The 21803-nt window shown below is 37.6% G+C and overlaps 1 protein-coding gene across 4 annotated transcripts in view; it reads left to right on the top strand.

Moving 5' to 3' along the window:
* The window catches only part of ZRANB3 (zinc finger RANBP2-type containing 3), a 264527-nt gene that overhangs the window by 85681 nt on the left and 157043 nt on the right, over positions 1–21803 (top strand). For 3 of the 4 annotated variants that reach the window (XM_065931454.1, XM_065931453.1, XM_065931455.1), the window contains one exon: positions 20836–20854. The exons of the other annotated variant lie outside the window; for it this stretch is intronic. In XM_065931454.1, the coding sequence (XP_065787526.1) occupies positions 20836–20854 (19 nt within the window). The remainder of the gene's footprint in view (positions 1–20835; positions 20855–21803) is intronic. 4 annotated transcript variants of the gene reach the window in all.

The raw sequence follows: 21803 nt of genomic DNA, 5'->3' as shown, positions 1-21803 counted from the left end.
CAAAACTGAGCAACTGAGCACATGATCCTGCAATCCCATTCTGGGCACATATCCAGACAAAAGCCTGGTTTGAAAGGATACATGTACACTGGTGCTCACTGCAGCACTATTTACAATAGCCAAGATGTGGAAGCAACCTAAATATTCTTCAACAAAGGAATGGATGAAGAAGATGTGTTACATGTATACAATGGAATACTACTCAGCCACTAAAACAATGAAATAATGCCATTTGCCACAACATGGATGGACCTAGAGACTATCATGCTGAGTGAAGTAAGTCAGAGGAGAAGTACTGTGTGATATCCCTTATAGGTAGAATCTAAAAAAGAAAAAAGATGCAAATGAACTCATTTACAAAACAGAAACAGGCTCGAAGACTTAGAAAAAAGATTTATGGTTACCAGCGGGGAAGGGTGGAGCAGAGGGATAGTGAGGGAGTTTGGGATTGACATATTCACGCTGTTATATTTAATACGAATAACTGGAGCTTCCCTGGTGGATCAGTGGTGAAGAATCCACCTGCCAGTGAAGGAGACACTGGTTTGATCCCTGATCTGGGAAGATCTCACATGCCGTGAAGCAGCAGAAAGACCTGGTTCAGCCAAAAAAATAAATACATAATTTTTTAAAAATGTATAACCAACAAGGACGTACTATATAGCACAGGGAATTCTGCTCAATATTATATAGCAACCTAAATAGGAAAAGAATTTGAAAAAGAATAGATAAATATACATGGTATGACTGAATCATTCTGATGTATACCTGAAACTAACACAGTATTTGTTAGTCAACTATATTCCAATATGAAGTAAAAATTTTTAAAAGAGAAATAGAAGGCACACAAATCCAAAAAGAAGTAAAATCCTCTGACATGTAGGTGATATAAAATGTAGATGACATGATCTTAGATATGAAAAACTATAGGGACTTTGTCATAAAAGTGTTAAAACTAAGAAAGTTAGTAATGTTGTAGGATACAAAATCAGTGTACAAAATTAAGCTGTGTTTCTATACTATGCTAACAAACTTTCAAAAAGATAAAATTAAGAAAATTCCATGTACAATAGCATCAAAAATGTATAACATACTTATTTTATATAAGGAGGTGAAAGATCTATACACTGAAAACTATAAAATGTTGATGAAAGAAATTAAAGATATAAATAAATGTAAATATATTCTGTGTTCATACGTTGGAAAAATTATTAAAATGTTTGTACTACCCAAGTCAATCTACTGATTAAGTGAAATCTCTATCAATATTACAATGGCATTTTTCACAAGAAAACAAATCCTAAAATTCCTGTGGAACCACAAAACAACTTGAATAGTCAAAATAATCTTGAAAAAGAACAAAGCTGGAGGAATCACACTTACTGATTTCAAATTACAGTTGACCCTTGAACGATGCAGATGTTGGGGGACATAGTTGGAAGTGCATAACTTATCATTTGCCCTCCACATCCACTGTTCCTCCACATCTGCAGAGTCAACCAACCAGGAATTGTGTTCTACTGTAGTGTTTACTACTGAAAAAACAAACAAAAAACAAAAACCATGTATAAGTGGACCTACGCAGTTTGAGCCCATGTTGTTCAAGGGTCAAATAGTATTACAAAGGTATAATAATCCAGAAATGATTGTGCTGGCGTAAAAACATAAATATAGACCAGTAGAACAGAATAGAGAGCCCAGAAATAAAGCAATACATGTGCATTCAAGTAATCTTCTGTGGAGATGCCCATGGGGAAAAGACAGTCTCTTCAATAAATGATATTGGGAAAACTGGATTTCCACAGGCAAAAGAACAAAATTGTATCCTTATACTATATGCAAAAATCAACTGGAAATGTATTAAAGACTTAAGCATAAAATCTGAAACTGTAACACTCTTGAAAGAAAACATAGTGGGTAAGCTCCTGGTTATTGGCCAAGGTAATGAGTTGCTTCAATTTAACAACAAAAGCGAAAAATAAGTCGGCGAAATTACATCAGACTAAAAAGTTCTGCTCAGCAAAGGAAATAATCAACAAAATGAAAAGGCAACCTATGAAATGGAAGAAAATATTTGCAAACCATATATCCATTAAAGAGTTAATATCCAAAATATCTAAAGGAACACATAAAACTCAATAGCAAAAAGAAAAAAAAAACACCAAAGCAAAAAAATAAATAATATGATCTAAAAATGGCAAAGCTCTTCAATAGACATTTTTCCAAAGAAGACATACAAGTAGCCAACAGGTGTATGAAAAGGTGCTTAACTTCACTAACCTGCAAGGAAATACAAATAAAAATCACAATGAGATATCACCTCATACCTGTTAGAACTGTTGTTATCAAAATGTCAAAAGATAACAAGTACTGGTAAGGATATGGAGAAAAAGTGAATCTTTGTGTCCCATTAGTGGCAATGTAAATTGATACACCCATTATGGGAAATTGTATGGAGGTTCCTCAAAAAATTAAAAATAGAACTACCAAAAAAAAAAGAAAACATAAAATTACCATATGATCCAGCTGTCTCACTTCTGAGTACATATATCCAAAGAAAATGAAATCACTGTCTGGAAGAGATATTTGCACTTCCATCTTTATTATAAGCAGTATTCACAGTAACTAAAATAAGATACCTATTGATGGATGTGTGAATAAGGAAAATATTATTTCTATATATAATGGAGTATTATTCATCTTTAAAAATGAAGGTAGTCTTTTAACTTATGACAACATAGATCTAAAGGGCATTATCCTAAATAAGATAAGCTAGACACAAAAGGACAAACACTGCATGGTTAACTTATATGTGGAATCTAAAAAAGCAAAAATCAGATTCATAATAAAAGAGACTAAATGGTGGTTACCAAGAGCTAGGGAGTGGGAGGAAGGGGAGATAATTGGTCAAAGGGTACAAACTGTAGTTATAAGATGAATAGGTTCTGGATACCTAATTTACAGCATGGTGACTGTAGTTAATATATACATGCAGTTTGCTATGAGGGTAGATCTCAAGTGTTCTCACCACATACACACAAAAAATGGTAACTGTGGGAGGTGATGATTATGTTAATTAACTTGATTGTGATGTTTTACATATATTAAGGCTTCCGTCATAGCTCAGTTGGTAAAGAATCTGCCTGTAATGCAGCAGATCCCAGCTCCATTTCTGGGTCGGGAAGACCCCCTGGGGAAGGGATAGGCTACCCACTCAAGTATCCTTGGGCTTCCCTTGTGGCTCAGCTGGTGAAGAACCCGCCTGCAATGCGGGAGACCTGGGTTCGATCCCTGGGTTGGGAAGATCCCCTGGAGAAGGGAAAGGGTACCCACTCCAGTATTCTGGCCTGGAGAATCCCATGGACTATATAGTCCATGAGGTCACAAAGAGTTGGACACAACTGAGCGACTTTCACTTTCACACTTCATACAGACATTAAAATATCATATTGTATATCTTAAACATATGCATTTTTTAACTTGCAAATCATACCTCAAAAACCTGGAAAAAAGAAAAGTAATACGGTATTTTTAAGCAGCAACCTCAGATAGCATTAGATCTTTAAGAGTTCATTCAACAGATGATATATTGAGTATGCCATCAACTGAAATTCACAGATTTTAAAAATATGTACCCTGTTGTGAAAAATAAGATCACAGATTCAAGGTTTATGGAGTAGGAAGGAATTGAAATGAAGACACATAAATTTTAGTTGTTAGAGTATCTCACCTCAATTTCTAGATTGCCTTTTATAGTCTTTCAATCTATGCTCTTAAAAGCATATACAAAATTAGATCATTTTTTAGATATTTTAAGTCATAAGATTATGATGTCAAGATAGTATGAATTATTGCTTAATATTCTGTGTTCACTTATAATTGAATTGTTTGAGTGTTACTTGTAAAGAATGCTGATAATATGCTTTTGAAAGAGAAAGATCTCAGTATTTAGTCAGAGGGAGTAAACTGTAAGATTCTATCAGTTTGAAATAACTTTTCTCTAATCGGCTATCTTCATAACATTGTAGCTCTTTCTATCTATGGGATCTGATTTAGTTTTCAACTATTATTTTGTGTTCTTCAATTGTGAATTTATAACAGTTCTGTTTATATACTCAATATTTTATTCCTTATAAAATTGCATCTATTGGCATGTGCTCTGTGTGTTCACTCTTTTGATAAATCCACATTTTTTTTTTCTTCATCCAGTCTTAATAGAAAGATTTAAGTATCAAGCCAAAATCATAATCCATTGACTCTGTGCCAGAAATTACCTTTAGGTCACCACAGTTGCATTCTAAGATAGAGATTTGCAAACTTTTTCTTTAAAGGGCCAGATAATAAATATTTTAGAGTTTGTGTGTCATACAATCTCTAGTACTCATTTCTGTTTTTGTTGCACATGAGCAGCCATTTAATATTGTTTAAATGAATGAACAGGACTGTCTTCCAATAAAATTTATTTTAAAAAATTGATAGGCTGGTTTTGACTGATGAACACTAATATGCAAACTCTTCTTTTAAGGGAGTGGGAATTCTCTTTAGGTGCTGCATTTTCCTGTAGAGTATAATCCAAAGAATAGTACTATAAGAATATTTTGGATTATCTGAATAACTGCTTTAAAATCAAACGTGTATATTTGGTACTCCCAGTTGCATTTAGGATTGTATGAAGCATCTCTTCTCCTCCCCCATACACCTATACCAAATGCATCTTATTGTGCAATGCTGAATGAAGAAAGAATTTTACTGTTTTTAAGAAAGGTAGAATAGAGAAAAGGGGACTAATTGAGCTATCACCTGGCACATAGGGGTACATGCATGTAGAACATTATACTTGTCATGGAACTGATTGCTTTTTTTAGCCTCCAAACTTTAATGTATTGGTAACTATAATAGTCCTTAGGATGAAGACTCTTTCTCCTCTGAATTACAGGCATAGTTATGTATCTGTTTGATATAGATTTCTGTAACACCTTGGAGACAACTTGATCTTTATGTGATAGAGGTGTCTACATTGTTTCCAAATCGCTTCTTAAACTTAGCCTTGGAATTTGTGGCAGACCATGATATTCTCCAAACGAGGCTTCAACGGTATGTGAACCGAGAACTTGCAGATGTTCAAGCTGGATTTACAAAAGGCAGAGGAACCAGAGATCAAATTGCCAACATCCGTTGGATCCTAAAAAAAGCAAGAGAATTCCAGAAAAACATCTGCTTCATTGACTACGCTGAAGCCTTTGACTGTGTGGGTCACAGCAAACTGGGAAATTCTTAAAGAGATGGGAATACCAGGTCACCTTACCTGCCTCCTGAGAAATCTGTATTTTGGTCAAGAACCAACAGTTAGAACCTGACATGGAACAATGGACTGGTTCCAAATTGGGAAAGGAGTATATCAAGGCTGTATATTGTCACCCTGCTTACTTAACTTATATGCAGAGTACATCATGAGAAATGCTGAGTATGATAAGAAAGCCATTCTCAGTGATCAGTGCAAAGAAATAGAGGAAAACAACAGAATGGGAAAGACTAAGATCTCTTCAAGAAAATTAGAGCTACCAAAGTAACATTTCATGCAAAGATGGGCTCAATAAAGGACAGAAATCGTATGGACCTAACAGAAGCAGAAGATATTAAGAATAGGTGGCAGAATACACAGAAGAACTATACAAAAAAGCTCTTCATAACCCAAATAATCACGATGATTTGATCACTCACCTAGAGCCAGACATTCTGGAATGCGAAGTCAAGTGGGCCTTAGGAAGCATCACTAGGAACAAAGCTAGTGGAGGTGATGGAATCCCATTTGAGCTATTTCAAATCCTAACAGATGATGCTGTTGACATGCTACACTCAATATGCCAGCAATTTGGAAAACTCAGCAGTGGCCGCAGGACTGGAAAATGTTCATTTTCATTCCAATCCTAAGAAAGGCAATGCCAAAGGATGTGCAGACTACCACACAGTTGCACTCATCTCACATGCTAGTAAAGTAATGCTCAAAATTCTTCAAGTCAGACTTCAACAGTATGTGAACCGTGAACTTCCAGATGTTCAAGGTGGTTTTAGAAAAGGTTCAGAAAAGGTTCCTCTGAACCAGAGATCAAATTGCCAACATCTGTTGGATCATCAAAAAAACAAGAGAGTTCCAGAAAAACATCTACTTCTGCTTTATTGACTATGCCAAAGCCTTTGAGTGTGTGGATCACAACAAACTGGAAAATTCTGAAAGAGATGGGAATACCAGACCACCTGACCTGCCTCTTGAGAAACCTGTATGCAGGTCAGGAAGCAACAGTTAGAACTGAACATGGAACAACAGACTGGTTCCAAATGGGAAAAGGAGTATGTCAAGGCTGTATATTGTCTCCCTGCTTATTTAATTTATATGCAGAATACATCATGAGAAACGCTGGGCTGGAGGAAGCACAAACTGGAATCAAGATTGCTGGGAGAAATACCAATAACCTCAAATATGCAGATGACACCACCCTTAAGGCAGAAAGTGAAGAGGAACTAAAAAGCCTCTTGATGAAAGTGAAAGAGGAGAGTGAAAAAGTTGGCTTAAAATTCAACATTCAAAAATGAAGATCATGACATCTGGTCCCATCACTTCATGGCAAATAGATGGGGAAACAGTGACAGACTTTGGGGGTTGGACCATAAAGAAGGCTGAGTGCCAAAGAATTTATCTTTTTGAACTGTGGTATTGGGGAGTCCCTTGGACTGCAAGGTGATTAAACCAGTCAATCCTAAATGAAATCAATTCTGACTATTCTTTGGATGCTGAAACTCCAATTCTTTGGCCACCTGATGGGAAGAGCCAACTCATTAGAGAAGTCCCTGATGCTGGGAAAGATTGAAGGCAGGAGAAGGGGATAGCAGAGGATGAGCCTGTTGGATGGCATCACCGATTCAATGGATATGAGCTTTTGCAAACTCTGAGAAATAGTGAAGGACAGGAAAGCCTGGTGTGTTGCAGTCCATGGGGTTGAAAAGAGTGGGACATGACTGAGTGACTCAACAACAACAATGATGTTACTTTCCCCAAATCCCTTTTCCCTTTACCCTCACTGACTCAACCCTGGGGGGTAGAGTCTAAATGCCCAGCCAAAACCCCTCTTTTCTAAGCTCCATTTCAACTAGGAGTGGTTCTGTGACAGTATGGCCAATGAAACATTAGTAGCTAAAGTTTCTAGATAGTGATTCTGGGAAAACTTGTTAAAATAGGGTCAACTCAGTTGGGATGTACCCTTTTGTCCTTTTCTTTTCTTCTTGCATCAAAGAAGGATGCCAAACTTGGAACTGTAGCAGCTATCTTATGGCCTGCTAGGAAGAAAGAATGAGAAGATTGTAGAGGTGTGGCTTTGACATCTTGGCTGCTGCTCTACAGACACTACTAACTCCAAGCTTCCTGATATGTAGCAGGAGAGGCAAAGTAATGGGGAAAATAGTCCTATCTATTTTGGTCATTACTGTGTGGCATTTTATTTGTGTGGCTGTTCTCAATTCCCTCTCCTTACAGAGGTAAATACAGGATATGGATACAGCTTAAATATTAAGTAGGCAGAAGTCTATTTCTTTTTACCATAAAGTCCCAAGGCATCAGTTTAAATTCTGCAAAATGATACCATCTATCAAATTAATATTGTTAAGTTGAATTGTTTTTATTTTGTGGTTTACTCCTCATTTTGTAAATGTGTTCTCATTTTTAGAATACTTTCTAAAATCTGCAAGTATAAGGAGTTTGTTCCTAGTTTTGGGTTTCTACTTATTTGACATAATTTTTTTTTAATTAATAATAAGGTTTTGGGAGAATATTTTCCTTTGAATTAAGTTTGATGATTACTCAAATATGAGGCCCTGCTTGAGGCATTCATTCTGAAACCAGTCAATATTTTAATGTTTCGTCATATCCTTTTGAATGTAACTTTCATTGCACACTTAGATAGAAGTGACTACTCCTGTCTTTGGCCTTTGTCTTGACCTTGAAAGCACTTCTACTATAACATTAGTAACACTTAGTACACTTATTGCTTATATGTTTGCATCTTGCTCAGATAAAAGGCCTAGCACTATGCCTGGTGTTCAAAGGTATATCTGGTGAATGACCAAATGAATATTAATGAATATCATGTGCTTGGTGGCTATTGAAATTTAAAATAATTTTTAATATGTGCTTCCACTAATTCAGCCTCACAGGTCCACACACTTGAGACAGTAATAAAAGTGCTCAGGCTTTATTAATATATAATTCAATAAATCTAAAATATAGGCTAAAAGAAATTTTTAAGCAAAAGATCATTTTATATCCATATTTTGAGAGAATTCTGCTTGTAATAAAGCTATTTAACTTATCTCTCCATCTCAGTTCAGTCGCTCGGTCATTTGTTCTCCATCTACCTCAGAATATTTAAGCATCTTTACTGTCTGAGCCACAAGAGGGCTTCCCCATCAATGGTGCGCATGTCTTTATTAAGTAATTTTATTACTGTAAATCATTTTTAGTACTTATAAATAGGGCTTCTCTGGTGGCTCAGCTGGTAAAGAATCTGCCTGCAATGAGGGAGACCTGGGTTGGAATGATCCCCTGGAGAAGGGAATGGCTACCCACTCCAGTATCCTTGCCTGGAGAATCTCATGGACAGAGGTGCCTGGTGGGCTACTGTCCTTGGAGTCACAAAGAGCTGGATACAGCTGAGTGACTCAGCACACAGTCACTTTAGACTAGGTCAGGCAGACCTGAACTACTTCTTAGTTGCTTTTCATATATGAATTGTATTTTTGTTTTTAACTCCAAAATATTCTAATGAATGTTATTGTCTAATTAATCCCTTAAAATTCTCCCACTAATTATTGGAGGAATATTCACCTTTTTTTGACCTGCAGTTTTATAAATAATAATAAATAATTGTGTGAAAACTAACATGTGGTGTAATGGCCCAGGGGAAATTATTATACACTCTGAAAACAATAATAATTCTCTCAAAACAGCTAAGATACACCATTTTTTTAAACCACCTAGAAGGATGCAGACACTATTTCCTGTTTTGCTCTTTATTCGTAGAAGTTACAGGGTAATTTTGTGCTAATGAAGTCAGACTAATGAAGCATAATATTTCAAGATATTATCAAACATTAGGGGCTAGTTTAATTTTTAAAAAACTCATGAACAGGAAAAGCAATTCTTTTTGAAACTTCATTGGGTTGTTGGTATACACACAGATTTTCTTATACTCCTCTACATCTCTTATGTACCTTGAAATTATTACCGGACTTTTATGTCCTTCCTATGTGTGATTGGTGTTTCATAATGGGTAAAAAGAACTAACACAAAAGAATACACTAAATGTCATCTTAGTCTGTTTTTCAAAGTCATAACATGTATAGCAGATGTGGGTTGCTTCACGTAAAATCTTTCTCCTCTTCCTTCCCTGTCAACAGAGTCTAGAATTCTTTGGATGTACCTTCTATGTGTCTCTGAACATTGGTGGGTAAGGATATGTTCTCTGGAGCTACTTAGGATGAACCAGCAGAAAGATGACATGAGTAGGCTACTGAATTAATCACCTGGAATCATCCCACCCTGAATTTCTCATTATATATCATGTGATATATTAATTCTCTTTAGTGGTTAAGCCATTTTGAGTTGTTTCTTTCCTTGCACTGCATCCTCATGGAAACAGTGTTTATAAAACCAGTTTTTAAAGTCGTCACATTTCCTTCCATTCATAATGGCTAAATTGGAAGCCACTGCCCTCTGTTGTTTATTTATTTATTTATTTTTCCCTCTGTTGTTTAGTCACGAAGTTGTGTCCTACTCTTTTGAGACCCCATAGACTGTAGCCCACCAGGCTGCACTGTCTGTGGAATTTTCAAGGCAAGAATACAAGTGTGGTTTGCCATTTCCTTCTGCAGGGGATCTTCCTGACCTAGGAATGGGACCCGCGTCTCCTGCATCGCAGGCATATTCTTTGCCAGTGAGCCACCAAGGAAGCCCATCGTCTTTTGTATCTTCCCTTTGGTTGTTGCCAGTACTTACTTTCTGACAGTGAACATCGTTATTTGGAGTTTATTGAACAGAACTTACTATCACCATCATAACAGCACTAAAGTTTTTATAGTATCTTTTTATTTACAATGTATTACCTCATTTTATCCCAGCATAGCTTACTTGACTTGTTGTTCGGTCGCTAAGTCATGTCTTTGCGACCCCATGGACTGCAGCACGCATGACTTCCCTGTCCGTCACTATCTCCCAGAGTTTTCTCAGACTCATGTCCACTGAGTCGGTGATGCCATCATCTCATCCTCTCTCACCTGCTTCAGGGTCTTTTCCAGTGAGTCAGCTCTTCACATCAGGTGGCCAAAGTATTAAGTCTTCAACTTCAGAATCAGTCCTTCCAGTGAATTTTCAGAGTTGATTTCCTTTAGGATTAACTGGTTTGATCTCAAACTTGGCTTAGTCATTTCATAAAACAGATGAGACTAAGAAACTGGCGATAGAGATCTAGTATATGTTTAACTATATGCTTGCAAATAAGAGCAGTGTTTTAAGCTTTTACAGAAATGTGGCTGACTGATTTGATTCACAAACAAAATAAATACTGCTGTTTTGTAGTTTTTATTTTTAACAGAAATTTCTAACCCAAGGGTAAGAGTCACAGACTCAAGTCCATTGTTTAAATAATCCCTCTAGAGGTTTGATTGTCTTTGTTTTTTAATCAAGTGCTTAATTAGCTTCAGTTTCAAATATAAACATGCATCCTATGCCATAATAACTTAAGGATATTCAGGGAAAAGTTCCAAAAAGAGGTTTTCAATGTGCATCTGTCTGGAGTATATTGTAAAAGCCTTAGGATATAGATTTAGGACTTGTGTTTGTGTGGTACTTAAAACTATGAGAATGAACGATAGCCTTAGGAATTTAGGAGGAGCACAAGGAGAGTATGACTGAAGATTGAACACGAAAGAGGTTGAGTAGCAGAAGAGGCACCAGGAAATGGGGCAGAGATGAAAGCTAGGAGGAGAAGAGTGGCTGGGAGGCCCAGGAGATCTTTTCCAGAAAGTGTTGTTCTAGCAGACAGTATGAAAAATCAAGCTAGTTGAGAGCTGATGCAGGGGGTTTCCTGACCACATATATTTACCGTTTGTCAAAGCAAGAAATTTTTTGTTTTTTCTAATTTTCAACCTCAATTTTTTTTTCCCCCTTTTATGTTGCATGTTAATATCATGTTACAGTATTATATTGTGGACTTTAGGGATTTTATGTAAGATTAGGAAAGGTGTAAATCTTAAGTTATTATCTGTGACACACATGCATATCTGTCTATCTATCTATCTGTATATATATATATATACTGTATACACATGCACACACATATATTAACTTGTATTCACAGAGCCTATTGCCAGAAAGCTACACAAGAAATTGGTTACAGCCAATGTCTGGGACACCCTTGAGGAATAGGGATTGGAGAAAGATTTTCTGCTTTTGTACCTTTTAAATCATGTGGATATAATGTATCCCCAATTGCAAAAGTAAATAATGCTAGAACTAAACAAATAAAACACAGGCCATTTTATCATGTTGAATTTTGATAGTTACGGGTAAGGGATTTTAAGATACGGCTATAGCTAGAAAAAATGTGACTTGGTTCTCTGAACTCCTGGCCCCGTGGCTTAGTCTATAGGGAGTAGTGGGTGGGTTTATTAAAGTAACATTAATTTGTTGTTCAGTTGCTAAGTCATGTCCAAGTCTTTGCCACCCCATGGACTGTAGTACACCAGACTTCCCTGTCTTTCACTATCTCCCAGAGTTTCCTCAAACTCATGTGAGCAAATCCAGTGATGCCATCCAGCCGTCTCATCCTCTTTTGCCCCCTTCTTCTCCTGCCTTCAATCTTTCCCAACATCAGTCTTTTCTGAGTTGGCTCTTCCCATCAGGTGACCAGAGTATTGGAGCTTGAGCATCAGTCCTTCCAATGAATATTCAGGGTTAACTTCCTTTAGGATTGACTGATTTGAACTCCTTGCTATCCAAGGGACTCTCAAGAGTCTTCTCCAGTACCACAATTCAAAAGCATCAATTCTTTGGTCTCAGCCATCTTTATGGTACAACTCTCACATCTGTACATGACTACTGGAAAAACCATAGCTTTGACTGTATGGACCTTTGTTGACTAACATTAAGTTAGCATTGGTCAAATATACCATACTAAAGGGTGGTATCAGAGAAGGCAATGACAACGCACTCCAGTACTCTTGCCTGGAAAATCCCCTGGACGGAGGAGACTGGTGGGCTGCAGTCCATGGGGTGGCTAAGGGTGGTACACAGCTGAGTGATTTCACTTTCACTTTCCACTTTCATGTATTGGAGAAGGAAATGGCAACCCACTCCAGTGTTCTTGCCTGGAGAATCCCAGGGACGGGGGAGCCTGGTGGGCTGCCATCTATGGGGTCGCACAGGGTCGGACACAACTGAAGTGACTTAGCAGTAGCAGCAAAGGGTGGTGTGGTATTATATTAACCATATTAAATTGTTGATTCCTGCTACTGGACAGTTTCATATGAATATCCGAAAAGTCAGTGTTCTTCCTGGGCTAATAGCCCACATTTGAGGTCATGGCATGCATGGTAATTGATTAAGCAGATTCTGCTTTCATGTACTGAGTCCTGAATTCTGTACTTCTGATTCAAAACAGAATGTGTTGTTCAGTCACTAACTTGTGTCTGACCCTTTGGGACCCTATGAACTGCAGCTCACCAGGCTTCTGTGTCCTTCTCTGTCTTCTTGAGTTGGCTCAAACTCACGTCCATCAAGTCAGTGATGCCATCCAACCATATCATCATCTGTCGTCCCCTTCTCCTCCTGCCCCCAGTCCTTCCCAGCATCAGTCAGGTGGCCGAAGTATTGGAACTTCAGCTTCAGCATCAGTCCTTCCAAGGAATATTTAGGATTGATTTCCCTCAGGATTGCCTGGTTTGATCTCCTTGCTATCCAAGGGACTCTCAAGAGTCTTCTCCAGCACTACAATTCTAAAGCGTCAGTTCTTCGGTGCTCAGCCTTCTTTATGGTTGAACGCATATCCATCCGTGACTACTGGAAAAGCCATAGCTTGACTATATGGACCTTTGTCAGCAAGGCAGTGTCTCTGCTTTTCAATACACTATCCAGGTTTTTCATACAGAATTAGAGCATTAAATTCTCAATGTCATCAAGATATTCTCTTGGAGAATTTTTCTGTTTTCTTTTTGACTCGATTTATTCAAAAGAAATATGGGTGTTAATTATTGAAAAGGTGTTTTTTTTTTAATATAAAGAAATTGGAGAAAAGCTTCCAATTAAACACACATTATTCAGTTCAATGAGTCTTAGATTAGAAATTTAGTTGGTGTATAAAGTGATTGTTAGGAAAGTATAATGCTGTTCAGTTTTCTCTTTTCTACCTGTATTTAAATTTGGGGTTTAAAATAGCTAACACTGAACATGTGCATCCATAGATATGGCTGCTGCAAATACTAGAATATAGATGTCTGGATACTGTAAGTGGTGATTAATGTAAGGAGCCTCAAGATTTTGGAAACAACTCAGTGAAATGGAAAGTCGCTTTTCTGATGTCTACAGCCATGCTGGATAAGCTATGATTCAAGCAATTAACAATGAATTTGGAACAAAGAATATTATTTATTTTTTATGAAAATGGAAAACTGAATTGCTTTTTAAATTCAGATAAAATTATATAGCTATTGGCATACCAAACCAGGTTTGACAAATAAAATGCATATTCTTTAATTAAGGAAGTTTTCTTTTTAACTGTAGGTTAAAGGATTGTATTTGCTATTTCCTAGTGGGAGAAAAAAAAACTATTTATATTTCTATGGATATAATGTGATTATGAGCAGTCCTTCATTTACAATTAAAGTTTAGACTTTAGTTTCATTCAGATATGATATAAAGTTTCTGTGAAGTGAGAAATTGGATTAGCTGTACTTTCACTTTTTATATTTTGGTCTCCACCAGCCATTTTTATTGTTTTCCTTCTCAATGTTGACTTCATGCCCACTGTTCAGGTTTCCAACATGTTATATGGCTATTTCCCTGTTTTTAGTTTTTCTCTTGTTTTTTTGCTTTTTGCTACCAAAATTCCTTTCTGATTACTCTGTATCTGTTGCCTGCCCCCCACCTTTTTTTTTTCTTTTTTTTTTTTTACTATCAACAATCCTCTAACAAATGAGAACTGCAAGTGAACTTACAGGTGAGCTCCTTATAACTTAGTATGGTGGCCTTTAGTCATCCTTTGCAGCATTTGACACTGTTAACCCATTTGCCCTGTTTTGAAATTTGTATCCTCTGGACTTCTTAGTCCCTGAACCTTGTTTTCTACCTCCATAAATATTTTTAGTTCCTTCCCTTTGCTTTCAGAATAAGAGTGCTTCCCAAGGTTGTAGCCATGAAAAAAATTCCTTCCTATTTTTTTTTTTAACAGTTTTTGCAGGAGAACCCCATTCATTTCTACTTCTTCTGTTACCATCTTCATGCATAGCTACTTGACCTTTTTTATTTGCTGTCTTAACTTGATTGCCTAGTGTCTGATCCACAGATGTTACACTCATAGAGTCAGTGATTGGGTTATGTATACTATTTTGTCTTTTTAAAATATCTTCTCTGTTCCCTAGTTTTCTTTTGAGCTACTACCATATTTATTTGTTCCCCGCACAGGATAATTCCTTAAGACAGTAATCTCTACTCGGTCTCTGCCTTTCTTCTGTTTCCATTGTCTCCTGAACGCTTTCAGGTGAGGCTTTTGTTCCCTACTGTTCTGTCAAAAAATTGATGCTTTTGAACTGTGGTTTTGGAGAAGACTCTTGAGAGTCCCTTGGACTGCAAGGAGATCCAACCAGTCCATCCTCAAGAAGATCAGTCCTGGGTGTTCATTGGAAGGACTCTTGCTGAAGCTGAAACTCCAGTACTTTGGCCACCTCATGCGAAGAGTTGACTCATTGGAAAAGACCCTGATGCTGGGAGGGATTGGGGGCAGGAGGAGAAGAGGACGACAGAAGATGAGATGGCTGGATGGCATCACCGACTCGATGGGCATGAGTGTGAGTAAACTCCGGGAGCTGGTGATGGACAGGGAGGCCTGGCGTGCTGCGATTCATGGGGTCGCAGAGAGTCGGACATGACTGAGCGACTGAACTGAACTGTTCTGTCAAAGTTGCTCTTGTCAGGGCTGTAAATAATCTCTTGCCAAATCAAATGATCTATTCTTAGACTGCATTTCACTAGACTTGTCAGCACTATTTGTCATAGTTGTTCATTAGCTCCTTCCCAAAACAGTTTCTTAACTTGGCTTCAAGGTCACTACATTCTTCTTGTATCTTTTTATATTACTGGATCCTCCTCAGTTTCCTTTGCTGGATCCTTCTCCCTTTTGTGATCTCTTATTGTTGGAGCACTCCAGGGCTCTGTCAGTAGCTCTCTTCTTCCTACGTGATCTCATTTAGTCTCCTGACTTTAAACATAACTTATTTGGTTTTCTGGAGCTTCCCTGGTGGCTCAGTGGTAAAGAATCTGCCTACCAGTGCAGGAGATGTGGGTTTGATCCCTGGGTTGGGAAGATCCAGTGAAAGAGGGAAATGGAAACTCACCTCAGTATTCTTGCCTGGAAAATCCCATAGACAGAGGAGCCTGGTGGGCTACACATTCCATGAGATTGCGGATGAGTTGAACACGACATAGCGACTAAACAAGAACAAATTTAGTATTCTGCTTTAGGATAATTTTAGTATTCCCTCTCCTTTGTTGCCTCCCGTCAGTTTTGCACTTTCAGATTGTAGAGTGATGTCCTTCCACTTTTAGAGTCTTCATTTAGAATATACATCATCCACTAAATTCATGTATATATAGGTTCATTGCCAATCATATTTCCTTTTCATCTTCTATCTTGAATCTATATTAAGGTGTTTTTATGTTTTATGTTTTTTATGTTTAAAGTTTTTTTAAAAAAACTTTTTTTTTCTCAAGTATTTTTCTTCAAATGGTTTGCTTAAGTGATATAATCTTGGGGATCTTGATTAGCTGCATGTCTTTTTGCTATCCCTTTTAATTAATGGGTATCTCAACTGGACATAAGACTCATGAGTTCTTTCCTTTCAAGTAGTCTAGATTAGCTTCCATTGTTTTTTAGTTTCTGATGTTGATGATAAAAGTGCAGTGCAGTTGTTTTTTTTCCTTTATTGATAATTTTTCTTTCAGTCTGAATACTTACAAGGTTTTCTTTTTATTCATAAGATTAATGAATTTTATAAGGATGTGAGTAGATATTTGTCTTTTCTTTTCGGCTCACCCTGAAATGTGGTTCCCCATTTCGGTTATCCATCAGAGGTGTTTTCTTTAGCCCAAAGAAATTTTCTTTTATTTACTTAATTTTTGCTTCTCCTTCATACATTGTGTCCTTTCTCCTTTTGAACACCAATTTTTCACATTAGTTTTCAGGTTCTGTTCTTCAAGTGATTTTTCTTTGCACTTCATTTCGTAGTCTACTGATTTAGCTGTCAGTAATAATCATCTTTTAAAAAAATTTACTTATTTTAGTTTGGAAATCATGGAAGGGAGTGTGTGTGTGCTGCATTAGAATTTGTTTAGGTGCTATAACAATTTCTGTGCAGGTGTTTAGTCTTTCTAGCGCTTCTCTTTCCCTAGATATATGTTCTGATTATTTACTTGTATTCTGCTCTTTCAGATGATGGAGGCCCTCACATGATCAGTTATTTTTCTATGATTGTTATTGTTGTTGTTCAGTCACCAAGTTGTGTCTGATTCTTTGCAACCCCATGGACTGCAGCCCACCAGTCTTCCCTGTCCCTCATCATCTCCCAGAGTTTGCCCAAGTTCATGTCCGTTGAATTGGTGATGCCATCCAACTGTCTCTCATTCTCTGTCGCCCTCTTCTCTTTCTGTCTTCAGTCTTCACCAGGGTCTTTCCCAATGAGTCAGCTGTCCGCATCAGGTGGCCAAAGTTTTGGAGCTTCAGCTTCAGTGATTTCTGTTTCTATGATAGCTCATTGGAAATCAAGTCTGGTTGCTGAACTTGTAAATAGCAGGACTGCCAGAGGTTGGGACAGATATAGTGCCTAAATTTGAAGGACAGTCAGCCCCACTAGAAATACCTGAAGGAAGCTCGGTGCTCTTTGAGGTACTTGAACTGTCCTGGTTTCCAAAGTTGGGAAGACCCACCGGTCTCATGTTAGGAGAATCCAGCATAAGCAGAGGGCTGGAAGGTAATCTTACACCTGAGGTCTTCAGATTCTTCAAATCCAAGCCAGGGCAGTGATCCACAGCCATCAGTTGTGTCAGTTGTTGCCCGGGGCTCCGATGCTGTTTTTCAGTGGTTAACCACCCATGGGGTGATTTAGCTGCCTAACAGGTAGCTATGATGTTACTTCACTAGAGTCATAAACCTTATCTAGCAGCCTGCAGGTCACAGTAGCTGCTTAACTTTAGAAAGTTAAGGAACTTGGAGTTGGGCAAAGAAAACAAGCCACAGTCAAGGTGTTATATTACAGACTATCCTTGATCCTTTCTCATTTCAATGCCTTTACATTCTAATGACTCTCAGATTTATTATATCAGTCCCTGCTATTCCCCTGACTCACATATCCTGTGCCCCACCCAACAGTTCAACTGGGGTATCTAAAGGATACCAGAAACGTTACAGATCCAAACCTATTTTTTTTTTTTAACCTTGCTGCAACTTGCAGGATCTTAGCTCCCCGACCAGGGATTGAACTGTGCCCCCTGCAGTGGAAGCATGGAGTCCTAACCACTGGACCACCAGGGAAGTCCCCTAAACAGAACTTTTGATTGTGATCTCCAAACCTGCTGTTCTCCTCACCCTTCCTTTCTCAGTGAATGCATTACCACCATTTTTTCACAGTTAATTGTTTAAGCCAGTATCTTAAGATTCATTTTTTACTTCTTTCCCCTGTTTCATATCCATAATATCCCTATTCCAATTGTTTAGCATATCCTATTGACTGTGCTTTCAAAATGTGTCTAAACTGACCACTTTTCACCACCTCTGTCTCTATCATGCATCCATATATTGTTGTTCCTCTCCTGTTCTACTTCAGGTGCCTCCTATCTGCTCTCTCTGTTTCTGCTCTTGTCCTCTACAGTTTATTCTCTAGAAGCCAGAGTAATCTTTTTAAAAAGTTAAATGCTGCTTACTTCCAAAGGACTCTAAGGAAATCTAGACTTCATGCCATTGCCTATGGCTGTCCCTGGTCAGGACCTAAGGTGCTTCCAACCTTATTTTCTACCATTTGCCATGACTCAGTGCATTTTAATCACATTAGACTTCCTCCGCTTGCTTAACTACATCATAACCATCTTATCTCAGAGCTCTTGCATTTGCTCATTGCTTTGTTGAGAGTACTCTTCCTCCAGATTTTCTCATGATTCCCTTCCTCATTAAATTTGTGACAACTTATTCAGATCTGTTTGAATTGCTTTATCATAAAGATTATTCCTGACCACTCTATAAAATAGATACTCCCTTAATTCCCTATTCCACTTACCTTGTTTCAGTTTTTTTAATGGCGCATATCACCACTTGGATCATTTATTTGTTCATTGTCAGAAGTTCTTCCAGTCACCCTTTATGAGGAAAAACCTTTAAATACTATATCCCTAGGACTTGGGCTTCCCAGGTGGCTCAGTGGTAAAGAATCTGCCTGCCAATGCAAGAGCCGCAGGTTTGATCCTAGGTCTTGAAGATCCCCTGGAGGAGGAAATGGCAACCCATTCCAGTATTGTTACTTGGGAAATCCCGTGGACAGAGGAGGCTAGCGGGTTATAGTCCATGGGGTTGCAGAGAGTCGAACACGACTGAGCACACGAATTTATGACAGTGCTAGTTACATAATGTTGTTCAGCCGCTAAGTTGTGTATGACTCTTTGCAACCCCATGAACTGCAGCAGCCAGGCTTCCCTGTCCTCCCCCTTCTCCCGGACTTTGCTCAAACTCATGTCCATTGAGTCAGTGACACCATCCAACCATCTAATTCTCTGTCACTCCCTTCTCTTCCCTACTGAATTACTTGACAGGCACTCAATAAATAATATATACTTCAAATGACATCTTTACCAAATCTGAATTGGATTTTAAAATGAAAAAGGAGGTATACATGTAAATCTTCCTGGAAATAAGTCATATTTTTCAAAGAATTGCTTTTTAGTTTTCTACTTTTCCAGCCTGTTTGCAAAAAATGTAATAAACTTGTTACTCTTGCATATGTTTTAAATTTCAGTTAGCGTATTTGTATTTTATTTTCCCATAAAAACCTAATATGTAACCTGCCATCTTTTTTTCATTTTAAGAACAAAATTCCATTTTACCTGTAGGTTATTTCTTAATAATATATTTATTACCAAATTCTTCATTTGTGTTTTATGTTAAAAGAAAGCATGTAATATAGTGTAATGTCAAGGCCATTGGGATTAAAGAAAAGAGAAAAATGCATATAGGAACTTTTTTCCTTTCTGATTTTTATAATATCCCAGTTTTTCTTTCTTTCTTTTTTTTTATTTCCTGGATATCACCTTGGTTAAGAGATTGGTTTTTCTCTTTATGTTGTACTCACTGTCTCTAAAGGACCTCTTGTGATCTTGACCATATCTGCTATCCTTTGTTTTGTTCTTTGCTTTTTTCTTCTGGTTACGACCTTAGTTTATGCCCCCATCCTCAATTTCTAGTGGATAGAATTTACTTCTGTAGGTTAATAAGAAAGAATAGGTAGGAGAAAATTTAGTGAAATAATCAGTTAAGTTCAGTTCAGTCGCTCAGTCGTGTCCAACTCTTTGCGACCCCATGAATCATAGCACACCAGGCCTCCCTGTCCATCACCAACTCCTGGAGTTTACTCAAACTCATGCCCGTCGAGTCGGTGATGCCATCCAGCCATCTCATCCTCTGTTGTCCCCTTCTCCTCCTGCCCCCAATCCCTCCCAGCATCAGGGTCTTTTTCAATGAGTCAGCACTTCGCATGAGGTGGCCAAAGTACTGGAGTTTCAGCTTCAGCATCAGTCCTTCCAATAAACACCCAGGACTGATCTCCTTTAGGATGGACTGGTTGGCTCTCCTTGCAGTCCAAGGGACTCTCAAGAGTCTTCTCCAATACCACATTTCAAAAGCATCAGTTTTTTGGCGCTCAGCTTTCTTCACAGTTCAGCTCTCACATCCATACATGACCACTGGAAAAACCATAGCCTTGACCAGATAGACCTTTGTTGGCAAAGTAATGTCTCTGCTTTTTAATATATTATCTAGGTTGGTAATAGTAGAATACAAAATTCAGCTTGAAAGTGGCCTAGCATGTATAATATTAGCATGTATTAATATAATTTTATGTATAACATGGTAATGCACTTTAATATAGCATTCTTCTAATCTCTAGGGGAGACCAGTAAACCTTAGACCAGTAAACCTTACCAGTAAGGAGGGAAGTCATTGGTACAATCACTTGCCGTTTTGCTCACGTTTTTGAAGGGTCATTGTAGCTATTGCCACGGGTGGGCGTTGGGCAGCAGCATATCTGAAACTAGCAGTCCCACATACCCATATGCCGTTGGCAGATGGAGAGTCTTGTAAGTCAGGAAAGGCCCTTATTCTTATTCACACTTATAAACACCTCTGTCTGGCTTAGTGCTATAATGTGTAAACTGTTTTGTGGCAAGCTACTTAACACAACAACACTTAATCAAAACTTTTTAAATGGTTGACTTTGGTAATTAAGACATTAATTTGGTTTTATTTTTATTTTTTCCAGGTGTATGGTGGCTGATGAAGTAAGTGTTTTCATGATTTTTATGTTGTTTATAAAATTCCCCAGCCGGTTTTTATTGTCTGCTATTTACCCTGTACTCTCTTTCATATGACTGTACATCTGTATGTGGAGAGGAGAGGGGGAGGGCGAGGAGGAGGGTGGCAGGGCAGCAGCAGAGAGAATAAGAATGAGAAAGAGAATGTGTATGTGTGTTTGTGTGTGCATGCATGCAGGGCGTGCATTTGGAACACAGTATTAAAATTAGTGATCCAAAAATTCTTTACTTGTGGCCTCAGAAGAATGAATGCAACCCCAAATGAAGCTCAACTCTTCTTTACTTGTCAAAATGCTGCTTGCTTAGAACCTGGACTTTTAAGATTTTGCTTTAAAGGTTATTTTTCATTGTTTTGTATGAATGTGAAGTGTACTATTCAAATGGTTTTTAATCGTCACTAATCAATTTGATACCTTTGAGTGGCATGTACTTGTATATACTTGTATTCAGATTTTCCACTGAAAGGGAAGCTCTTGCTACATAAGCTGCAGTACTTTGCATACATTCTGAGTAAATTTAAGTCAATAAAGTTCTGATTTTTTATATCATTTTGAAAAATGTGTTACTCTTTTCATGATATCTTTAATGATAGCAAAACATATACATTTAAAAATATATCAGAGATGAAGAAAATGGATATTGAATTTTTTAAAAAGATATAAGTGAAGCCATAAAAAATTCTCCCAATTAGCTATTTTTTAATTTAATTTACATGTAGACTCACCAATGGCATGCCTCTAGGAAAAAAGTAAATAAGAGTATAACATGCAAATGAATGCCAAGCAGAAGGTTGATATATGGCTTCTTGGTTCATGCTGATTTATAATTACTGAAGTTTTTAGTTTGAACTCTATAGGCATTTGTTTAGACCAAATGTTACAGTTAGAAACATAGTCATTGCCTGTGAAAAAGTTCA

This window comes from Muntiacus reevesi, chromosome 3, assembly GCF_963930625.1.
Source record: "Muntiacus reevesi chromosome 3, mMunRee1.1, whole genome shotgun sequence".
Taxonomy (NCBI): Eukaryota; Metazoa; Chordata; class Mammalia; order Artiodactyla; family Cervidae; genus Muntiacus; species Muntiacus reevesi.
The sequence above is the reverse complement of the archived record's forward strand: the minus strand, read 5'-3'. Positions and strand labels throughout refer to the sequence as shown.